The sequence below is a fragment of the Saccopteryx leptura genome, chromosome 6 (assembly GCF_036850995.1).
Source record: "Saccopteryx leptura isolate mSacLep1 chromosome 6, mSacLep1_pri_phased_curated, whole genome shotgun sequence".
Classification (NCBI taxonomy): Eukaryota; Metazoa; Chordata; class Mammalia; order Chiroptera; family Emballonuridae; genus Saccopteryx; species Saccopteryx leptura.
The window spans coordinates 38,815,617-38,838,124 of record NC_089508.1 but is presented as its reverse complement, the minus strand read 5'-3'; the positions used below and the strand labels follow the sequence as shown (position 1 = coordinate 38,838,124).

General features: G+C 37.7%; 1 protein-coding gene across 2 annotated transcripts in view; it reads left to right on the top strand.

The window, feature by feature from the left end:
- HIF1A (hypoxia inducible factor 1 subunit alpha) overlaps positions 1-22,508 on the top strand; it is a 49,348-nt gene that overhangs the window by 11,205 nt on the left and 15,635 nt on the right. Inside the window, exons 1-6 of one of the 2 annotated variants that reach the window (XM_066387974.1) lie at positions 5,484-5,506; positions 11,626-11,816; positions 12,313-12,458; positions 12,538-12,622; positions 17,701-17,813; positions 18,405-18,607. In XM_066387974.1, coding sequence (XP_066244071.1) covers positions 11,768-11,816; positions 12,313-12,458; positions 12,538-12,622; positions 17,701-17,813; positions 18,405-18,607 — 596 coding nt within the window. In that variant the 5' untranslated portion in view covers positions 5,484-5,506; positions 11,626-11,767. Of the gene's footprint in view, positions 1-5,483; positions 5,507-11,625; positions 11,817-12,312; positions 12,459-12,537; positions 12,623-17,700; positions 17,814-18,404; positions 18,608-22,508 lie in introns of those variants that run through there. The other variant, XM_066387975.1, reaches the window with a different exon arrangement.

Genomic DNA, 22,508 nt, shown 5'->3' with positions numbered 1-22,508 from the left:
GGTCCTTTCCCGGTGGGACTCAGGAATCGGTAAATTTTACAAGCACCCATAGATGAAACCCAAACCTTGAACAGACAAGAGTGCTCATCAGAATCATCTGTGAAACTGCTTTTTAAACAGACATACCGGCCCTGGCCGGTTGGCTCAGCAGTAGAGCGTCGGCCTGGCGTGCAGGAGTCCCGGGTTCGATTCCCGGCCAGGGCACACAGGAGAAGCGCCCATCTGCGTCTCCGCCCCTCCCCCTCTCCTTCCTCTCTGTCTCTCTCTTCCCCTCCCGCAGCCGACGCTCCATTGGAGCAAAGATGGCTCCGGGCGCTGGGGATGGCTCTGTGGCCGGCTCTGTGGCCTCTGCCTCAGGCGCTAGAATGGCTCTGGATGCAACAGAGTGATGCCCCAGAGGGGCAGAGCATCGCCCCCTGGTGGGCATGCCGGGTGGATCCCTGTCGGGCGCATGTGGGAGTCTGTCTGACTGCCTCCCTGTTTCCAGCTTCCAAAAAATGAAAAAGAAAAAAAATTATGAACAGATATACCAAGCCCACAGTTGGAATTTCCAAGGTTGGGATCTATGCACATGTATCTGGGGGTAAATTGCTGTTGGTGATTGTGATGTTTACTGCATCAACCATTACTAATCAAGTCTTATGTCCTTAGTGTATATTTATAGTTACTGAATTCTAAGTATGTGGCAATGTAAGTGTCTTAGAGGTTGGCTCTGTTTCCTGTATTTGTAAAGCATTTGGGCGTATTTTTAAGAGAAATTTTTAATAAACCATTGAGTGCAAATGAACAATCTTATTTCTCTGGACATTTTAGAAGGACATGTAAAAAAAAGTATTTTCTTAGAGCAGAAGGGCTCAAAATGTTCTCCAGACCAGTATCATTTACACTATCCGCTAATTTGTTAGAAATGCAGATTTTCAGGCACTACCGAGACCTGAATCAGAAACTCTGTGGGGATAAAACCTAGTGTTTTAAGAATCCCTCCAGATGATTGTGATGATAGCTAAATGTCAGAACCTCCATGGAGCTTAGAGGAAAAGTTTCACATACATATTTTTGGTTTTATTTATCCAGTACTTTACATAATAAGGGATCAGAGATTTTTTTTTAATGAATTTATTGATTTTAGAGAGGAAGGAAGAAAAAGAGAAGCATTGATTTGTTGTTCCACTATGTATGCATTCATTGCTTGCTTCTTGTATGTGCCCTGATTGAGGATCAAACCCATAATGTTGGCCTATCCGAATGGTGCTCTAACCAGCTGAGCTAGCTGGTCAGGCCTGATAAGAGATTTATTGAGAGGCTCAATACCAATTCTGAGAGAGTTTATTGAAGTCACTATTTAGGAATGATCTAAAAACAAAAACATACTCTATTTATAAACAACATAAATATATATTAATGTAAACAGATATAAATCTGTTAGTTAATAAATTTAATGTATAAATAGAACTTTTACCCATTACTGCTACCTCAAATGTAATAATAAATTTCATTTTTAGAATGTACCCTCTAATTGAAAAGTGATTCTTCCTATTTATTTTACTGCAACATTAAAATATCAAGTATTTAAATTAAGCATTTTTGTGAGGTTACTGGAAAGTTAATAATTTATCTTTTCTCCGTCTGTGCGTATTTCAGAGAGGTTGCCTTGCTAGTATGATAATGCTCACCTAAAGCAAGAAATTTAAGTTGCTTTAAAAAATAAAATAAGTATATATATTCTGAATATTCATCTTTAGAAACAAACCATTTCACCTGTATTTGGGAATTTCAAATTATGAAATGCCAAATTTTCAAAACCTTAAAATTAGAATGAAAAATTGAAAATGTTGAACTATATATAGCTTACTTGGTCTTTACTTTCTACATTCCTGGAGATAAATGAAAAATTTTATTTGTTTTTAGTTAGTCCTGGGAAATTAGTTTAAAAGTTAGGTGACCATCTTTTTCTGATTTTTCTGAAAAAATTACACTGACAGTTTGTTTAATAGTGAATTTTTCTTAAAATACATTATCTGTAATTCTGTCACCTTGAAACTGCTATCATTAATCTTTTGTAAACTTTGCGAACATGTATCATTGTATCTTTCTGGGTTTTTCTGCATTTATAAATTATATGTCTATATGTATGTGAGTATACATATACACACATTTATTTATATATACACATGCATTACACACCCATATGGAGAAATAGATTCATGCTCAAATTTTATTGTTTTATCTGCTCTTTCAACATAGTACTACAGTATATTGTAAAATCTCTTATGAACACAGGTTAATTTTTGTAGAAAACTTTGCCTTGTCTCCTAAATTTTTATGGAAAGATTATTTCTACGGTTAATGTTCTATCAGGGATTGGCCCCTGTAACTGCTATTGAATAAAAACAAGAAACATAAAGATATATTTGTCCTAGAACATATGCTCCATGAGGGTAGGAACTTGGTTTGTTTTGTTTATTGAGTTGTGCCCATTCTGAGAACAGTGTCTGGCATTAGGAGATGATTAAGAAATATTTGTTGACTGAATGACATTCTCTAGCATGACATGAGTTGACTATAGTTTCATTAAGTTTATTGGTAATGATTAGCACTTAAAAGACATTTTCTTGTAGAAAATAATTATGAATAACAGATAGCTGTCCTGGAAATGTAATTTATATTTAATTTGAAATATTTAATTTTTGCTATTTTTTTTATTAAGTACAGCTTTTAAAGTATTTAATATCTATTTGAAGTATGCTGGTTTTGCAGCAATTATCAGATGGAAATATAACAATAAGTCTTATTAATAAGTATTCCTAATAATAAATATTAAAATCCTCATGTAAGAGTAACCTCCTTGTCTTTTATGATCTATAAAAGACATAGATCATAGTGATGAGGGAAATAATCTTAAACTTCCAACCTCTTTTCAGCAATTGATATCCTTCATTCTCAGTTTTCTCCCTGTTCTAAATCTCTTCTCTGGCAAGATCATTTATTCTCTTTGGTGATGATATTGGTGCTGTTCACTGTTAAACTGCTTGGTGAACTTCTTTTTTTTTTTTAAATCAGTAGACCCCCCCCTCCCCCTTAAGGTACACCTAGTATGTTACCTGTGTTTGTGGTTATCCAGATAATCATAGTAAATCCAAATAGTATATATTGTTCATAGTACTTACATTGTTGTACTGTTTATTTGTGTGTATGACTAATATATAGGAGCACAAGAGCAGTGAGGGGACACAAATTCAGGGATCCCAAAAAGAATGTTATAAGGACAGTTAACCTTCCATGGGCTGAAGTCAAGGTCAAATGGCTGATTTGGGCCAATATTAAAGCCAAGTAGAATTTATGCACCTTCCTACTAAGAATATAAACATAAATGAGACAGTTTTCTGTCTCCAAGAAGCTTCAGGTATTGTAGAAGATAAAATATAGCAAAATAACCTGACCAGGCGGTGCTGCAGTGAATAGAGCGTTGGACTGGGATGCCGAGGACCCAGGTTCGAGACCCGAGGTCGCCAGCTTGAGCGCAGGCTCATCTGGTTTGAGCAAAAGCTCACCAGCTTGGACCCAAGGTTGCTGGCTCGAGCAAGGGGTTACTTGGTCTGTTGAAGGCCCGCGGTCAAGGCACATATGAGAAAGCAATCAATGAACAACTAAGGTGTCACAATGCGCAACAAAAAACTAATGATTGATGCTTCTCATCTCTCTGTTCCTGTCTGTCCCTGTCTATCCCTCTCTCTGACTCTCTCTCTGTCTCTAAAAAATATATAATATATCAAAATAACCAAAGTGTCAGATCTGGAAAGAGGAACAGTTTTAGAAGACGGAACAGGAACAGAGATGTTAGAGTTAAAACTTGAAAGTTTCTCATAAATTTACCAGGTCATGTATTCAAAAAGTACTCCAAGCATAATGGCATGAGTGAGCCAGAAGGAATGAAATATTACCCTTTTGATTAACTGCAGTGTAGCTGAAGACTGTGGGACATGATGAGGATGAAGAGATGGGAACGGAACTAAGTAAGGTTGGATTTCATTGAAAATAATTATACTTTGTCCTATGTATACATTTGATGGGATTTTAAGCAGGACATAGTATCAGATCTCTTATTTTGGAAGGACTGTGATAGTAATTTGAGAGAGAAATTAATGCAAAGTAAGGGAAGGACAAGGTCACTCAGTGGTTCCCAAATCTCACTGTGTGTGTACCATATGCACCTTTAGAGTTTTTAAAAACCGAGATTTTGAGGCCCTGCTTCAGATCTAGTGAATCAGAATTTACAAAGGTGAAGCCCAGAAGTTTGAAATGTTGATCAGTATTCCTAAGTAGTTAGGATGCAACTAGACCTGCATTTGGAAATACAGCTATTTTAGTAGACTAAGTGGGAGGCTGTCTAAGCACCATCAGGGCTGTTCTGCATATCAGTATATTCCTAGTACCTAGCGTAGTCTATGGTACTTAATAGATGCTCAATAAATATTTACTGAATGAATATTTCTTGACTGGAGAAAGTTATTTGAGGTTCAGGACAGCCATTTCCTATCTCCTGTTTTGGTTTTCTCTAGGGTTGTGATCATTAAATTGGCAAATACGTAAAAACACTTAACACAGTGCCTGGCGCATAGTAAGTGCTCAATAAATGTTTGAAGGGGAAAATTCTCTCCCATCTGTTCTCTCATGGTAGTTCATGTGATTGGGTATCTTGGCATTGGCTTATGTCTGGCCAGATCTCTTGAAGTGAGTTATGCAGATTGCTTTTATTTTGGGGGATCCAGATATTGAGCAAATAAAACAACAGTAGAGAGCTAAGATGTTCAAATAGTTTCTCTGTACAAATTAAAAATAAAGTATAGTGGAAATATATGAGGTAGACTGTCCTGATTTTCTCCCCTTTGAGTTTGGCCGTACTCATTAAAGGTTGCCTTGCTTTGAAGAACTGGTGAACAGTGCAGCAGGGAGCATTGCCATTGTAGGTACCTTTCAATTAGGGTCAGTTAGGAATTTGGATTACTAGCAGACTCCAGGAAAAGAGCCTGGCCATGAGTCCCTCCAAATAGATTAGGGTCAAGTCCTAAATTTAAAGCCACCCCATATACCTCTTTTTTATGTCTTTGGAGAGGTGAAGAAAACACATTTTGAACTTTGTAATAATGACTTATGAATACTTACTTATCTTGGTAATGAGAATGAGTTTTGAGAGGCAACATAGACTATTGTTAATGGCATGTTTTTAGAGTCAGATTGCTTGAATTTGAATTTAGACTCATCATTTATTAATTCTGTAATCTTGGGTAAGCTATTTAACCAGATTCCTTGTCTGTAATGTGATTTTGATAATAAAGATTAAATAAGTTAATAGATAAAAAAATGTTTAGAATAACATTGTATATATCATACTATGCACCATGTATAAATGTTTGAATTTAAAGTTGCAGGCCAAAATGCCAACTAAAGAACATGAGAATTTCCTTGGAATTTCCTTTGGTCTGAGACTTTAAGAAGTGCAGGACAGGTAAAGCAACTTGATACAATTTTCATCTATCAGTTTGGCAAAAATTTAAAATATATAACAGATCATAATCTATATTACTGCAGAGTGCATGGGGAAATGGATACATGCATTCATGGATTGGCAGAGACTAAACGGTATAGATCTTTTTGGAAAAGAATATTTAAGTGCTACATTCTTTAGATCATGGAATTTCACTTTACAATGTCTATACTGTAGACATGCTGATGGCAAGAAGTGTAAAACACAATATATCTCTTCATGGGCCAGAAAGAGTTTTAAAATCACAAAGTAAAAGAACTGAGAGATTTTTAAAAATTATATACTAACTTTATTAAACAACTCAGATCGTCTGTTAACATTTTGAATGATTATGATCGAACTTCAGTTCTTAAAGTCATATTTACAATCAGAAACACTAACAGGCTTTTCTTGTACAACTAGTAGGCAACACAAATAGATGACTCAAAATATCTGCGATTATTTTATGTTCTTGTTAATCTAAGGAATAGTCATTCTCTGTCAAATGGCTGTTGCTTATTCATGAACTCTACACAAGAAGCCTAATAAGACGGTAGCTTTAAATTATCATCCTAATTATATTTTCTTCTCAAAATATTTTCAAGATATAATTGCTAGGGGTTTTTTTTTTTTGTCCAGTACTGTATATTAAATAATAATAAAATTATAAGTGTGTGAAAACTATAGTACCACAAATACTGAGCTGTTTTGCTAGTTTACTCAAACAGTTCTAGGACAGTCATGGAATTGTGTAAACAAACTATACATATGAAAGACAATTAAAAAAAAAGACAACTTTTACTGTATTCTTAACTGATTTCTAGTATGACTGGCAGTCTGTGAAATAGCACCTTATATAGATATATAAGTAGCAGAAATTTACTTGATCTATACTTAATAAAATAAAGGCTATACATGGAATTGATAATTTTAAGTAATATAGTAAGCTTAGTTACATGCTGAAAATCTGCCAGTTTCCCTCTGGTCTACAATCCTATTATTGTGAAATCTAAGTAGAAAGTAAACAACTAGTACAGGATTCATCCCTTCATTCACCATACGGTCTAACACAGGGGTCTCAAACTCGCGGCCCGCGGGCCACATGCGGCCCGCCGAACAATTTTGTGCGGCCTGCAGACTAATCCACGAAGTTCAAAATATTTTGGATAAAATTAAGTAAGCTTAGGGGCCTACTTGTATTTTTCATTTCTCTAGCATCCTAGCTAGATATTAGCTTAGTTAACAGCAGTTGTGATGCGAACTACAGTTTCTGGTCGTTTTGTGACACTGAGTAAACTGCATGTACGATTGTGCTTGTTGTACTGATTTTTTTTTGTTTTTAACTGCAGTGAGAAAAGTGTTGTGTAACAGTTGCCTTTTGTAGACCTAGTGCGGCCTGCCGAACGGCTGTGATCTTGCTCTGCGGCCCTCATGCTGAGTTGAGTTTGAGACCCCTGGTAACAGAAATAATTCTTGGTCAGTACTGTAATTCTGTGGGATATGATCTGATGGAAGAGTCTTCCTGTGAGTAGACAGAAGCTGGGCAGTGCAGATGCTGAAACTCGTAAGAATTGTGGAAACCTGAAGCTTAGAAATGTTTTAAGAACTCCCATAGTCCCATGTGAAGAATGTGAGATAAATTTCTTCATTAAATTTTTATTATAGGTCTCCTAATTGCTTTATGTCTAGGTTGATTATGTAATGGTGGACATACTGATTTTCATCACCTACTTCATCTAATGTAGGTTTGTCAGCTCTTGTTTTATTTTTTTATTTTTTATTTTTTTTCATTTTTCTGAAGCTGGAAACAGGGAGAGACAGTCAGACAGACTCCCGCATGCGCCCGACCGGGATCCACCCGGCACGCCCACCAGGGGCGGTGCTCTGCCCCCCAGGGGGCGATGCTCTGCCCATCCTGGGCGTCGCCATATTGCGACCAGAGCCACTCTAGCACCTGAGGCAGAGGCCACAGAGCCATCCCCAGCGCCCGGGCCATCTTTGCTCCAATGGAGCCTTGGCTGCGGGAGGGGAAGAGAGAGACAGAGAGGAAAGCGCGGCGGAGGGGTGGAGAAGCAAATGGGCGCTTCTCCTATGTGCCCTGGCCGGGAATCGAACCCGGGTCCTCCGCACGCTAGGCCGACGCTCTACCGCTGAGCCAACCGGCCAGGGCTAGCTCTTGTTTTATTGAGGCTTATTTTTCTTACAAAAATCTGGCACATGCTCAAATTGTTATTCTTAAAGTCCCACTAGCTTAAATATATTGTCTTTTAAATGCTTTATCCGGGCTCATATTTCTAATGGTTTGTCTTATAAATTTAGTTGCCACATTTTGGACAGTCATAATCTTCAAAATTCTGGACAATACAAGTATTTCCAAAAGTATGGAGCTAATCCATCACATGGTTAGCTTGATAAGATACAAGAAAGAGGGATACCAAGTCTGAAAGTTGCTGATAATATTCTGATCATCCATACTAATTGTAGCATCAGGTAAATTATGAGATCATTAATCACTCTTTTTGATGGTTTTACTGAACCAGATAGAGATCTATTTCTCACTGCCATTGCTGCCTCTCACTTGCTAATTTAAAAGGGGAAAGAAGTGAGGGAAACAGTATGCTAGATGGTAGGGCCACTGGGAATGCACTGGATTTCTCCCCCAGGAACTAAGGGATATGTATAAAATAGATTTTTAAAATACTTTTACTATTGTGTACTTTATTTTTAAGTTCAAATTTAAAATATTTCCTTAAGGTTAATGAGAACAATGAGACAATTCTAATGCACATATAAAATGAAGTTTCAGATCATTGATGTTACTGCATTTTCATAGTAGCCGCAGCATCTAATTAATTTGTGTATTTTTATTTAAAATGTACAGCATTGAGAAATCCTGGTTCACATAGATAAGTAGTTACAATTAATAACAGTTCTTACTAGCTCACCTTAAATCTTTTTTTTTTTTTTTTTTGTACTTTTCTGAAGCTGGAAACGGGGAGAGAGTCAGACAGACTCCCGCATGCGCCCACCAGGGGCGATGCTCTGCCCACCAGGGGGTGATGCTCTGCCCCTCCGGGGCGTCGACCAGAGCCACTCTAGCGCCTGGGGCAGAGGCCAAGGAGCCATCCCCAGTGCCCGGGCCATCTTTGCTCCAATGGAGCCTTGGCTGCGGGAGGGGAAGAGAGAGACAGAGAGGAAGGGGGGGGGTGGAGAAGCAAATGGGCGCTTCTCCTATGTGCCCTGGCCGGGAATAGGAACCCGGGTCCCCCGCACGCCAGGCTGACGCTCTACCGCTGAGCCAACCGGCCAGGGCCTCACCTTAAATCTTAATATACTCAAATTAAATTGATTTAGATGCTTGAATTAAAATTTTTATATCAAAGTTCTAACAGCAAATGTTGATATTACTTATTAAAGTACAAAAGTCAGATAAGCTCATGAACTTGAGTAAGTGCTGAAAACTTTGTTACCACTATTGTCACAATACAACTATTAGGTATTTACTTGTTATTACACAGCATAACTGGAGCATGTGCTGAGAACCCTGCCTGTTTCTTGAGAATGTTGCTTCTATGATTGAACCTTGCAGCTCTGCAGATCATTTGGAGGGAGGAGGAATTTGAGGTGAAGACAATTAAGCACTTTATTCATAGGATATAAGGAGTATTAAGTGAAATAATGCTGGCAAAGTCTTTAGCATACCGCTAAGTGCTCAATAAACGGTAATGGCTATTTTCAACATTTAATAAATAATTGACAACATAACTAGACTGAAGGTCATAGGAGAGCAGCTGAGAATTTGAGATAAAAGCATTCTGCACTGAGAAGGTAAAACATTGTGGAAGAGCAAAGACTTTGGAGTAAAAGAACACCTGGATTCAAATCTAGTTTGCTACATAATGTCTATATTTAACCAATTGCATCCCCATTTCCTCATCTGTAAAATTGGGATAATGCAGTGTGTCCGTAAAGTCATGGTGCACTTTTGACCGGTCACAGGAAAGCAACAAAAGATGATAGAAATGTGAAATCTGCACCAAATAAAAGAAAAACTCTCCCAGTTTCATACCTATTCAGTGCAGTTCGATGTGGGCTCACGCACAGATTTTTTTAGGGCTCCTTAGGTAGCTATCCCGTATAGCCTCTACAGACTCCTCACTCACTGATGGCCTACCAGAACGGGGTTTCTCCACCAAACTGCTGGTTTCCTTCAACTGCTTATCTCACCGAGTAATGTTATTCCTATGTGGTGGCGCGCTTTGTTATAAACGCGCCGATATTCACATTGCACTTTGGTCATGGATTCGAATTTAGCGAGCCACAGAACACTCTGAACTTTCCTCTGTACCATCCACATCTCGACTGGCATGGCTGTGGGCTCCTCTGCTGTACACACGGTGTTATGTCATCATCTGCGCATGTGCACATGCTGCCACATCATCCTACAGAAAGTGGGAGGGTTTTCCTTTTATTTGGTGCAGATTTCACATTTCTATCGTCTTTTGTTGCTTTCCTGTGACTGGTCAAAAGTCACTGTATTTAACCTATTTATAGATTGTTATGAGACCTAGGCACCTAGTACTGGGCAGTGTTTGGCACATAGTAGGCTTTAATAGATAGCTATTAGAGAAGAAGCTAAAAGACTGACCAGGCAGTGGCACAGTGGATAGAGCATAGGCCTGGGATGCTGAGGACCTGGGCTCGAAACCCTGAGGTCATCAGCTTGAGCATGGGCTCATTCGGCTTGAGCAGTGGTCACTCACTCTGCTGGAGGGCACCCTCCCCCTCCCCCCATCAAGGCATTTATGAGAAAGCAATCAATTAATAAACAACTAAGATGCTGCATTGAAGAATTGGTGCTTCTCATCTCTCTCCCCCTCCTATCTGTCTGTCCCTGTCTGTGTCTGTCTCTCACTAAAAAAATAAATAAAGCAGCAGCAGCTAAGGACAGAACCTCATTTAGCCTTGTGTACTTTCAGAAGGGTCAGGAAGAATAGGAGTTGCTATGCAGTTCAGCAAAGAAAGTCAACTCGGCTTGTCTGACATATGGAAATCGTTCTGACTATTGTTGGAAGAGTTCCCAAAAATGCAGCATTGTATTGACACCTTTATTAATCTTTGTTAACCCATTCCTATACCTGTTGTGCTAGAGATAGATAGGGGACTGATAAGGAAGTAAGCAACCTGAAAACAGTAGCTTATTATAGCTGTTAACATAAATTCCTATAGCTTATAGTCAGTATTGCTCATATAGTATGGTGGAGGGTGAGAGAGTATTAGAGTCAAAAGAAAAGTTAAAAATAAGTTTGTAGCTATTACTGTTCTACCTGCTTAAAAACACCTTTTTTTTTTTTTTTTTTTTTTTTTTTTTTTTTTTAATTTGAGAGGAAGGGAGATAGAGACAGACTCCCACATGCACCCTGATTGGGATCCACCCAGCAAACCCCATCTAGGTGGATGCTCTGCCTATCTTGGGATGATGCTCACCAACTGAGCTATTTTTAGCACCTGAGATGAAGCTCTGTGGAACCATCCTCAGCTCCCAGGGCCAATGCGCTTGAACCAATTAAGCCATGGTTGTGGGGGGTGGAGGGAGAAGGAGGAATGGGAGGAGTGGAGAAGGATGGTTGCTCCTCCTGGGAGCCCTGACTGGGAATCAAGCCCAGGACATCTACATACCAGGATAATGCACTAACTGGCCAGGGCCACCAATTTTTAAGTTACTATGCATTTCCATTTCTAATCACAATTTTCTGTAAAGACTTTTTGAATGGCTATGAACGTGCAGCCTTCACATAAATGCTATTTGTCAGATTTGGATGAGGGAGGAAATACCTACTTCAGATAGGTTTAAAGCTTCATCTTGGACTTCTTGTGAGAGTTTCTTATGTCTGCAGTAATACAAAAATTTTTATAGCACTCTATTAAAAATAGTAGTATTTCATGTAGTAGACAAACTTCTATATAATTTAATTACATAGCATCTTCTAATCTTTCTAACAGAATGTAAACAATGTAAAATTAGTTTTATTCAAGCAAAGGCAAACTACCATATAAAATTTTTATCTCTTGTCTCCCTCCTCCCCTTTTTTGTTAAATAGGATAAGTTCTGAACGTCGAAAAGAAAAGTCTAGAGATGCAGCCAGATCTCGGCGAAGTAAAGAGTCTGAAGTTTTCTATGAGCTTGCTCATCAGTTGCCACTTCCCCATAATGTGAGTTCGCATCTTGATAAGGCTTCTGTTATGAGGCTTACCATCAGCTATTTGCGTGTGAGGAAACTTCTGGATGCTGGTGAGTTTTGTTTTATTTACAAGGCATAACAGGCCTAAAAATTAGAAATTAAAAGTAATTAGAAAGTATATTTAGAGGATGGTCATATTCTCAGTTCTTCCTTAATATGATAGCATTTTTATTATCTGCTTTTAAAGCTTAAGGCCTTTGGCCTATCTTTATTTCCTGCTCAACCTACCCACCTATGTACCTACCTATGTATCTTTTAATAATACAGTCCTTCTTTATATTTCTAATGGTTTGCCTTCCTATATGTATTACTTTAAATAATTATTAAAAGAAGCTGGCAAATTTAATTTTAGTTTTCCTGTATTCTGGCCTTGACTGTTCTGCGTTAAAAGGAGAGTGACGGGGGGGGGGGATTTTAATATGCAAAATAAATGTTTGTGTGTATTAAATAAAGTATGTGGGGAAAGCTTTATTAAAACATCTAAATGTTATTCATTTAAGTATAACTTTTATACTAATTATTTTTCTCTTTTTGTGCTCTTTTTAGGTGATTTGGATGTTGAAGATGAAATGAAGGCACAGATGAATTGCTTTTATTTGAAAGCCCTGGATGGTTTTGTTATGGTTCTCACAGATGATGGTGACATGATTTATATTTCTGATAATGTGAACAAATACATGGGATTAACTCAGGTAAAATACTCATATATTAAGAGTCCTTTATATTTTTTTGATTTTATGACATAGATCTAATTTTAAAATGTGTTTACAGTTTGAACTAACTGGACACAGCGTGTTTGATTTTACTCATCCGTGTGACCATGAGGAAATGAGAGAAATGCTTACACACAGAAATGGTGAGAAGAAAAGTCTCTTGTTTGATGTGATATGACAGGTGGTCTTACCTGATCAGATTCTGTTACTAATTTTTAACTTTGTTATTGTATTAATCTAAGGCAAACCATCATTTCATGTTTAATAAAATGTACTCTGTCTTGTTAAATCCATTATTAGGAATTTAATGGAAAAACATTAAAAAAAGATTTAAAAGCCTACCTAATCCTGTAAATGCTTATTTGGATATAAGAATAAATAAAATAAAATGGAAAATAAATAAAAATCAGGACCAAGGAAGTTATAAATTAAAGTAGAACTTTTAAAAGCAAGGGGAAGTCATACTACAAATGGCAGAAAATAGGACTTTAGGCAGTTGTTAAAGTTGAGGTGCTATTTTGGATTCAGGCTTTGAAAAGGCCCAAGGAAAAGAGAAGGTTCACCAGATTTTAGAGAATTTAGTAATTGCTTATTTGACCTCTCATGATGTTCACAATAACTTGAGAGTATGTAGTTAAATTACAGAGTATTACATTCTGGATGTCCCCACATCAGCAACAATAGAAAAGACCTGCTAAGCTCTCTAACTCTTAGGAATGAATTACTAAAAATAATCAAATGTTCCAAGATTTGGGGAAAAGACCTTTTTCCAGCAATTTAAAATATGAATTGTTTATTTCTGGAATTTTCCACTTAATATTTTTGGACCTGAGGTTGACTGTGGGTAACTGAAACTGCAGAAAACAAAACCATGGATAAGGGGAGCTGGGGGATTACTGTATTCCCAGACCACCCCCTATCACTGCCCTACTAGTTATTCAGAGGCCTGTCAAGAATCTTCACTAAAAACTTAACAAGTAGCCTGCCCTGTGCTTGCACAGTGCGTAAAGCATTGACCTGGAATGCTGAGGTTGCCAGTTCAAAACCTTGGGCTTACATTGTCAAGGCACATAAGTGAAGCAACTACTACAAGTTAATGCTTTTTGCTCCCCCCAGCCCACTTATTCTCTTTCTGCTCTCCTTAAAAAATCAAAATGAAACAAACAGAAAAACTTAAGTAAAGACAGTCTTTTCATACCTCAGTACTCTTAGAGTATCCTGATCATAATCAGTCAATTCTCATTGTATCTTTCATGACTGATAGTTATAATAAAATTTTATCATTATGCTCTGTAATTGTTTTTTGCAGCTCTCTGATTTAAGAATGTAAGTTTGTTTCTGTATTAAACAACCTCAAATATACAGTACTTTTGAATAGTTATTTTGTGGTTTCTTTTTCATCTCATCTCATTCATAGTAATAGTTAACCTCTGTTGAGAGATTACAGTGTGCCAGGACACTGTTCTCTGCATTTATGTGCTTTAGCACTTATATTCCTCACAGCAGCCCAGTGCAGTTACTGTTAGTATTTCTGTTTTACCGAGGAAACTGAGGCACAGAGTTACTGAGTAGCTTGCCCAAGATTACTGGGTTAGTAAATGGCAGAGAATGGTCTAAACTTGGGTGGACTGGCTCTCACTAGCACTTTAGAGCTCTTTTCATGTTCATCCACTCATTACATTCTACTACCATTTTTCACCTGTTGGCAGGAGCCCTTTCCTGTTGTTACATTTCATACTGTATGTTTACTGTGAACTTGGAGAGCAAATGCATACTTTTTAGAATTCTGTATAAAGCAGGAGTAAATACATTCTGAGCAAGGACCTAAGTAGGTTGTCAATGAATTTAGTTTATGAGTTCAGGTGAGTAGATGAGGGTTTCTATTGGCTGCTCAGTGCTTCCATTAGATTAGCTAGACCATAAATGGATGGATTTTAGGAAGTCTTGTTTGGTTTGGTAATGATAGTAATGCATTATTCTAGATCAGGTATAGTCTGCTTACTATAATTTAAATGTATGTTTTTTAACTATTTTTTAAACACATGATTATTTTTGAGATCATTCCTAATGCAGGTAATGAATTTTTGCTTTTTTGCTGTAAAACAAAAATGGAGGTTTTCACTTTTAGAAAAGAGGGACTGCTACAGTACATTGCATTTTAATGATAACACTAAGAGCCATTGGTGAATTTAAACAACATAGACCTATTATACTTTTATTTAAATGTTAAAAAGATGATTCAGATTTCATAAAGTACTATAAAATATAAATTATTTTTAGAAGGCTGAAAATTTATTTCTTGAAAAATGTTTTTTCCTTTGGGTAAAATGCCTGTACTATTCTACTACCTTGGTATTAAAACTTACCTTCATGTCCCTTGTGTTTCCAAAGCTCAGTCCAATTCAAGCTTAGATTATGGACTGAAAGTATCCCAAAGAGTTTACATGTGGATCACTGTGCAACCAATACCACCTCGGCTGCCCGCCCCCACCCTGCCACACACACTCTTATACTGTCACCAAGACCAGAATGGGTCCATGGCATCCTTTTCTTTTATCTTTTATTTTATTTTGTTTTTCTGAGAGAGAGGCAGGAAGAGATAGAGACAGTAACAACAAGCTGCTCCTGTATGTGCCCTGACCAGAGAATCGCACCAGCAACCTTGGCACTCCAGGACAATGCTCCAGCCAACTGTGCTGTCTGGCCAATTTTTATTGTTTTTAGAGACAGAGAGAGGGGAGGGCAAAGGGAAGCATTTGTTGTTCCACCCAGTGGTGCATTTTTTTGGTCGTTTCCCATGTGTGCCCTAACTGGGGATCAAACCCACAACTTTGTTGTTTCAGGACTATGCTCTTAATCTACTGAGCTAACTGGCCAGGGCCTGGGGCATTTTTTAAAAAATCCACTCTCAAACACTTCTAAGGAGGGCAAATTAAACGACATCAGAACGAAGACTACCCTTACTTGCCTAGTTCCACTGTTATAAATCTGAACTATAACTTCTTTTTCCTCAAGAGTCCAGCATTTCTAGCTAACCAGGCCTAAATTTAAACTTATTTCTTTCCCACTTGACACTATTTTTCAATATACTAACCTTAATATCTTCAAATCTTGCCTGACCAGGCGGTGGCGCAGTGGATAGAGCCTCGGACTGGGATGCCGAGGACCCAGGTTTGAGACCTCGAGGTCACCAGCTTGAGCGCGGGCTCATCTGGTTTGAGCAAAGCTCACCAGCTTGGACCCAAGGTCGCTGGCTCGAGCAAGGGGTTACTTGGTCTGCTGAAGGCCCGCGGTCAAGGCACATATGAGAAAGCAATCAGTGAACAACTAAGGTGTCGCCATGTGCAACTAAAAACTAATGGTTGATGCTTCTCATCTCTCTGTTCCCGTCTGTCCCTGTCTATCCTTCTCTCTCTGTCTCTGTAAAAATAAATAAATAAAATAAAAATCTTCAAATCTTAAAATTTCTGCTACGTTATTTCCATCAATTTTTTTTTCTTTCATTTTTCTGAAGCTGGAAACAGGGAGAGACAGTCAGACAGACTCCCGCATGCGCCCGACCGGGATCCACCCGGCATGCCCACCAGGGGGCGATGCTCTGCCCACCAGGGGGCGATGCTCTGCCCATCCTGGGCGTCGCCATGTTGCGACCAGAGCCACTCTAGCGCCTGAGGCAGAGGCCACAGAGCCATCCCCAGCGCCCGGGCCATCTTTGCTCCAATGGAGCCTTGGCTGCGGGAGGGGAAGAGAGAGACAGAGAGGAAAGCGTGGCGGAGGGGTGGAGAAGCAAATGAGCGCTTCTCCTGTGTGCCCTGGCCGGGAATCGAACCCGGGTCCTCCGCACGCTAGGCCGACACTCTACCGCTGAGCCAACCGGCCAGGGCCTATTTCCATCAATTTTCAAGTTTTTATAGGTTCTACTTCATCTTTTGTCATCTTTTTTACTTCTACTGTTTAGCCCCTCATTACCATCAATTATTCTAATTCTTACATAATCCGTATGTTACTGCTAGATTAATGTTCTTTAAGTTCCTGTTCGTGCTTTCCACCTCAGGATTTTTTAGAATCTCCATGTTGTATATTTAAGGCTGAACTCTTCATTGTAGCCATCCATGGTTATAGCTCTAACCTTCTCTTCTTTGTCTTGTTACCCTCTGCTTGTACTTTTTATTGTGGCCAAACTGAACTATCTAGTACTGTTCCACAAATGAGCTGTTTTCCCCACCTCTGTGCCTTTCATTCTCTTCCTTCTGTCTGGAATGCTATTCTAATTCATCTCTACTTATTGACATTCTAAGGTCTCTTTTTCTAAGAACTTTCTGATTTCCCCTTGGTTAGAATTTATCTTCTAAACTTTCTTTGATATGTTTTTGTGAGTCTTGGGCACTTGCCCTGCATGGGTGTTGTCGCTGGCTTCCCTATATCTATGAACTGTTTGACTTCTTCAGGGCGGGCAATGTGTCTTATTCACCTTTGTATTGCCTGCAATATCTAGTCCAGTTCCTGAATAATGAATACTGAATCAGACTGATGAATGAAGACAAGAAATCAAGTTGCTATTTGCTTAGTTACCTGAGTGTTATAGTCTCATTTTTTTAGTTACATGAGGTTTGAAATATGAGTAAATGACTTGATTTAATTCTAACTTTGCTTTGAAAAGTTACTCCCTCCCTCCCAGTAACAAAATAGAAATAATTTCCTGCCTGCTTATAGAAAGATTTAAGGAAAAATTAGATATATAGAAATGTTTATTTGCTATTGAAAAGAAATTTTCTATTTTAAAACTTAAAAAAATACGGAGTGCTTATTATAAATTAAATTAACATGTTTAGTAAAGGTTTGGAAGAGTCACTGAAGTTCCTTTTTTGGGGGTATACTTATACACTGATAGCACAATCATAGGACAAATTTATACTATATTTATATTTCTTTGCAATTGGACCAGCTTTTCTGGCTTGAATGTAGAAGGATTAACTGTTTCCTAACTATGGATTCTCCTCCTACCAACTCGGAATCATGCTGTTGTGAACCTGTTTCTGACTGGAGGGTGTCAGGTTGCTAGATATTATATGTTGGAGTGGGCAGAACGAATGTAAATCTCTGTGTTCGTGCTGGGATGTTTAATTGAAAAGCTTCTAGGTGCTAGGTACTATGCTACTCTCAATGTAATACATTTCCATATTTAATTATGTTTTTAAATTTTATTTGATGCTTTCCTTAGGCCTTGTGAAAAAGAGTAAAGAGCAAAATACACAGCGAAGCTTTTTTCTGAGAATGAAGTGTACCCTAACTAGCCGGGGGAGAACTATGAACATAAAGTCTGCAACATGGAAGGTAAGTACAAATGATTTGTCAGTGGTGATGCACTTGATTTATAGATAACTTCATGCATCTTGACATTACTAATATTAAGGTAGCTTTGGAACTGTGAGAAAACTAAACAGTTGTCCCTTGGCATTTGCAGATATAACATCCAAATGTATAATAATTTGCCAGTTTGAGGCATGAATGAATAGTGATACTGGCATACTGAGCTAACTTAATTATTGGGCTTTGCCAACCATCCAGTGTTTGAATCTTGATAGAGCTTAATTTTCTATTCATTGTTGTATCATTTTATTGCTCAGTGTTAAAACAGTCAGCAAAGCAAGAAATAATCAGCTATGATGATCAGATAAATGAAAAATCAGCCCATTTTTGTATGTAGGAGATTTTTAAAAAGAGGAATCTATAGTGCCTGAGGAGTAGGTCATGTAGTGCTGTAGGAAAAACATTTGTTGATTTTCAGGGATATAACTAACCTACTAATGATAGTAAATTTTATTAAAGCTTATTTGCCATGTCAGACTCAACTACTTATCTCTGCATTTTGTTTTTTTCTAGGATTGTATGTATGTTTTAAAATTGCTTTTTCTTTATACACAGGTACTTCACTGCACAGGACATATTCATGTGTACGATACCAACGGTAATCAATCTCAGTGTGGGTATAAGAAACCACCTATGACGTGCTTGGTGCTGATTTGTGAACCCATTCCTCATCCATCAAATATTGAAATTCCATTAGATAGCAAGACTTTTCTCAGTCGTCACAGTCTGGATATGAAATTTTCTTACTGTGATGAAAGGTAAATGAGATATAAAATATAACTTGAAGTTTTTAATTAGACCATAACTTTTAAACTATTTACTATATAATAAAGACTCCTACTAAGCTAAATACTGTGATACGTCCTAGAAGTCTAATATTGTATTAACTTTGTAGATTAGTTCAGCCACATTGAACACTTTCTATGTATTATGAATGCTTACTCGACTAGGTGCTTTTCAGAAATTATTAAAATGAGGTCTTTTTCCTTTGGGGACTGTAAAGAGAAAACAAATATATTTCAAAGACATATAATACATAATTTGAGGAAGGATAGATTCCTTTTGGTTATGGACTAGAGGGAAAAGTCTCGGGTCATGTCCTCGGTGTGTATTTTCCCTGAGCACCTTTATCCCTGCCCATGGTTTCTGTTACCATCTTCAGATTTATATTCCTATCTCTGTTTAATTGCCTATTTGATTTTTTCTGAATACTCTTTTGTACTGTAAACTAAATATTTCTGAACTAAACTGTACCACTACTGCTGTAAACAATAGTAAATTCAAAACTGATTTTCTTCCTAATAATGGTTAAATATACACACATGACTCCAGCAAAAATTTGAAAGTGATCCTTAACTTTTCTTTTTCTTACATTATCTACACTTACTTGGCCTCTAAATCTTACAGATTTACTATTTTCACTTCTATCTCTTAATCTAGTCCCTCCTTTCCAGGCTTGTTCTCCTGCCATTGAATTCTTGAACTCTTCTCATAGTCTCTTAAACTGTATCACTACCAGCAGACTTGTGCCCTTTTACTCTCTGATCCATGTTTCTAAAAGTGGCCTTCCTAAGGTGAAAATCAGATCGTGTCATTCTCTTGTTGAAAATACAATTGCTTTCTTTCATCTTCTCGCACAAAAACTTCTGTTTATAAAAATATTTGAGGAGGGCAATAAAATCTTATTTATCAAAAGAAGATATGCAGCCTGACCAGGCAGTGGCATGGTGGATAGAGCATCGGCCTGGATTGCAAAGGACCTGGATTTGAAACCCTGAGGTCATCCGGCTTGAGCATGGGTCAAGGCTTGAGTGTAGGGTCGCCAGCCTGAGTGTGCGGTTATAGACATGACCCCATGGTCACTGGCTTGAGTTCAAGGTCGCTGGTTTGAGCAAGGGGTCACTGGCTCAGCTGGAGCTCCCTGGTCAAGGCACATATAAAAAAGCAATCACTGAACAACTAAGGTGCTACAGCAATGAGTTGATGCTTCTCTTCTCTCTCCCTGTCTCTCTTTCTCTCTCTCTCTCTTTCTCTCTTGCTTAAAAAAAAAAGATATGCATTTTAAAAAGCTGAAAGAAAAATAGACCTACACAATAAAATCTAAACTTCTTAGTGTGACAAATAAGGGTATTTATCGTCTGGCCCCTGCCTACTTCTCCAGGCTAATCAGTGGCAGGCAGAACCCTTCTGATGTGTCTCCCAACAGCCTACTGCCAGACAGTTCCAAACGCCTTAGTGCTTTCCATGTACTTTCCATTCTGCAATGACATTTTTTCAACTCCTAACTTGTACTTACTGTCCAAGGGCCACCTACTACATCTGTTCCTTTGTGGAATTTTCTGTGTTCCTTAAAATCAAACTGTTTCTATATACCTCTTTGCTGCCTCTTTTTGAAATGATCTTGGATTCATTCATTCTTCTCTTTGTCAATTTTTTCATCTTTAGTAACACCTGCTTTACTTGAATCATCTTGAAGATATTAAAAAACCAATTTTAACCACCTAGACATAATATAGATAAGAATGCCCCACCGCATTGCACAAGGAAATGTTACAGAGCGCTGGCTTTGGAGTCATATAATCCTGGATTGAGCTCTGGCCTGCAGCTCTGGTACTCGGCCTTGGTTCGAGAACTTAACTGCACCAAATCTCATGTTTCTTATCTAAAACAAGGGTCATATTTCAAAAGGCTGTGGCAAGGATTAAAAGAGTTTGTTGAGTGCTTAGTATACATAGTGAATGCTTGACCTCTTGTGTTAGCTTTTAAGAAGAATGAAGACAAAAAAGCTAATAAGTACTTTACAGCATTTACTGCCAGTATTCATGTGAATGTATGATAGAACAGAAATGCCCATCCTTTTTTTGAGGAATTATTCTTTTTTGAACTTAGTAATGAAGTGTAGTGGTAGGCTAGGGAGAAAGGAAGATGATGGAGCTAGAACAGCGGTTCTCAACCTGTGGGTTGCGACCCACAGGTTGAGAACCGCTGAGCTAGAAGGAGATGGTTAAATCAGAAAATTAGTACCAGGAAGCTCAACTGGTTGGAGCATTGTCAGTCTGCCAAGGTTGTAGGTTCAATCTCCTATCAGAGCACATACAGTTATATCAACCAATGAACGCATAAATAAGTGGAACAACAAATCAATTTCTCTTTCTCTCTTCCCCTTCTCCCTTCCTCCTTTCCTCTCTATAATATCAATAAAATAAAACTTTTTAAAGAAATTAAAATTAGCAAGATGATCATGACAGAAGAGTAAAGACAGCCAGCTTAGAGGTCAGCAAAGTAAGGTTTTGAGCACGATCAGTTAGTATTCTGGTTAGAGCTCTTCCTAGGAACTTTTTCACATCTGTATACTATATAACCGCTAAGAATGAGATATAGGAAAAAATATTTGCTGAATTTTTAGAAAATGTAATGTATCATGCTGAATTTTAAGGAAATCTAATATATCAAATGTCTAACATCCAGAATATCCCACAAACAGCTATGATTTACTAGACTAATTTCCAGTTACAATCATTCAACACATTTATTTGAGCATCTACGGGTGTGTTTGGCACTAAAACTGACACTAAAGTAGAAAGGAAAATGAACAGTTTGTGTCCTCAAGTACTTACAATGAATGAATGGTCTACTGCATAATTGCTTTTGATCACAGGTTTCCTAGCCCATTAAATACTTTTGATCAAATTTTCTAGATCACTCCTCTTTTTGGTACAGAATATATAAGGTAATGCAATTCTCTAAAGTTAAATGAATTTTTTACCTTTCTTGCTCCAGTATGAATAAGATCTTCTAGGAAAGTATGTGCTATTTCTATTTTGACATCTTTCATCCCTTGTGGTAGACATACCTCAACTCAGATTGAGAAGCAGTGATTGACATCTGATTTAGTCAGAGCTTTTTAACATGATATACAAGGCCCTCATTAATTTGATCCTCCTGCCTATTTTTCTAGCCTCGTCTCTTTCTGCTTTCCCCCACTAACCACATCAGAGTTACTGTTGTCTGTAGAATGTCAAACATTTTCTCATCTCTGTCTTTACTTGCAGTGAGTGTACCTTCTTCTTGAAAAGGTTTTGTTCTCTTTGACTCTCTTTTATACTCAACTCTTAAATCTCCTATAGAAAGCTGTCTTTTATGTCACCATTCTTTCTTATGGGTAAGAGTGGTGCCTCTGATTTCCTGCAACAGGTTCTTATCCTGTACATGACACATTATTTCAGAAGGAGTATGGTAAGTGTATCGGAAGATTAGCCATATGTTGGGTTTTGTCTTTTCATTTCCCACCTAGAACAGTGCCAAGCATACATAGGCATAAAAAGGTTTAAATAATAAATTAATTTCATGGGAATATTATTTAAACACATAACCTACAAAGACCAATTAAAATTATTTTTAAAATGGAATTTTAAGAAAGAGGGCTGAATTTTTTTTTTTTTTTAAAGAATAGTTTCCTTTAAAATACTGCCACCTAGTGTAGATGTGTTTAGGGAGATCTCTTTATAAATAATCTTGGATTTGGCTTGGTATGGTTTTTTTTTTTTATAAATCAGTTTTATATTTATGTATTTATTTTGGAATAAGCTATGGTAGAGCTTGTCTCAAAGTATGACAACACAACAGTGTTATTTTTATACATTTCTTAGGAGAAGGATA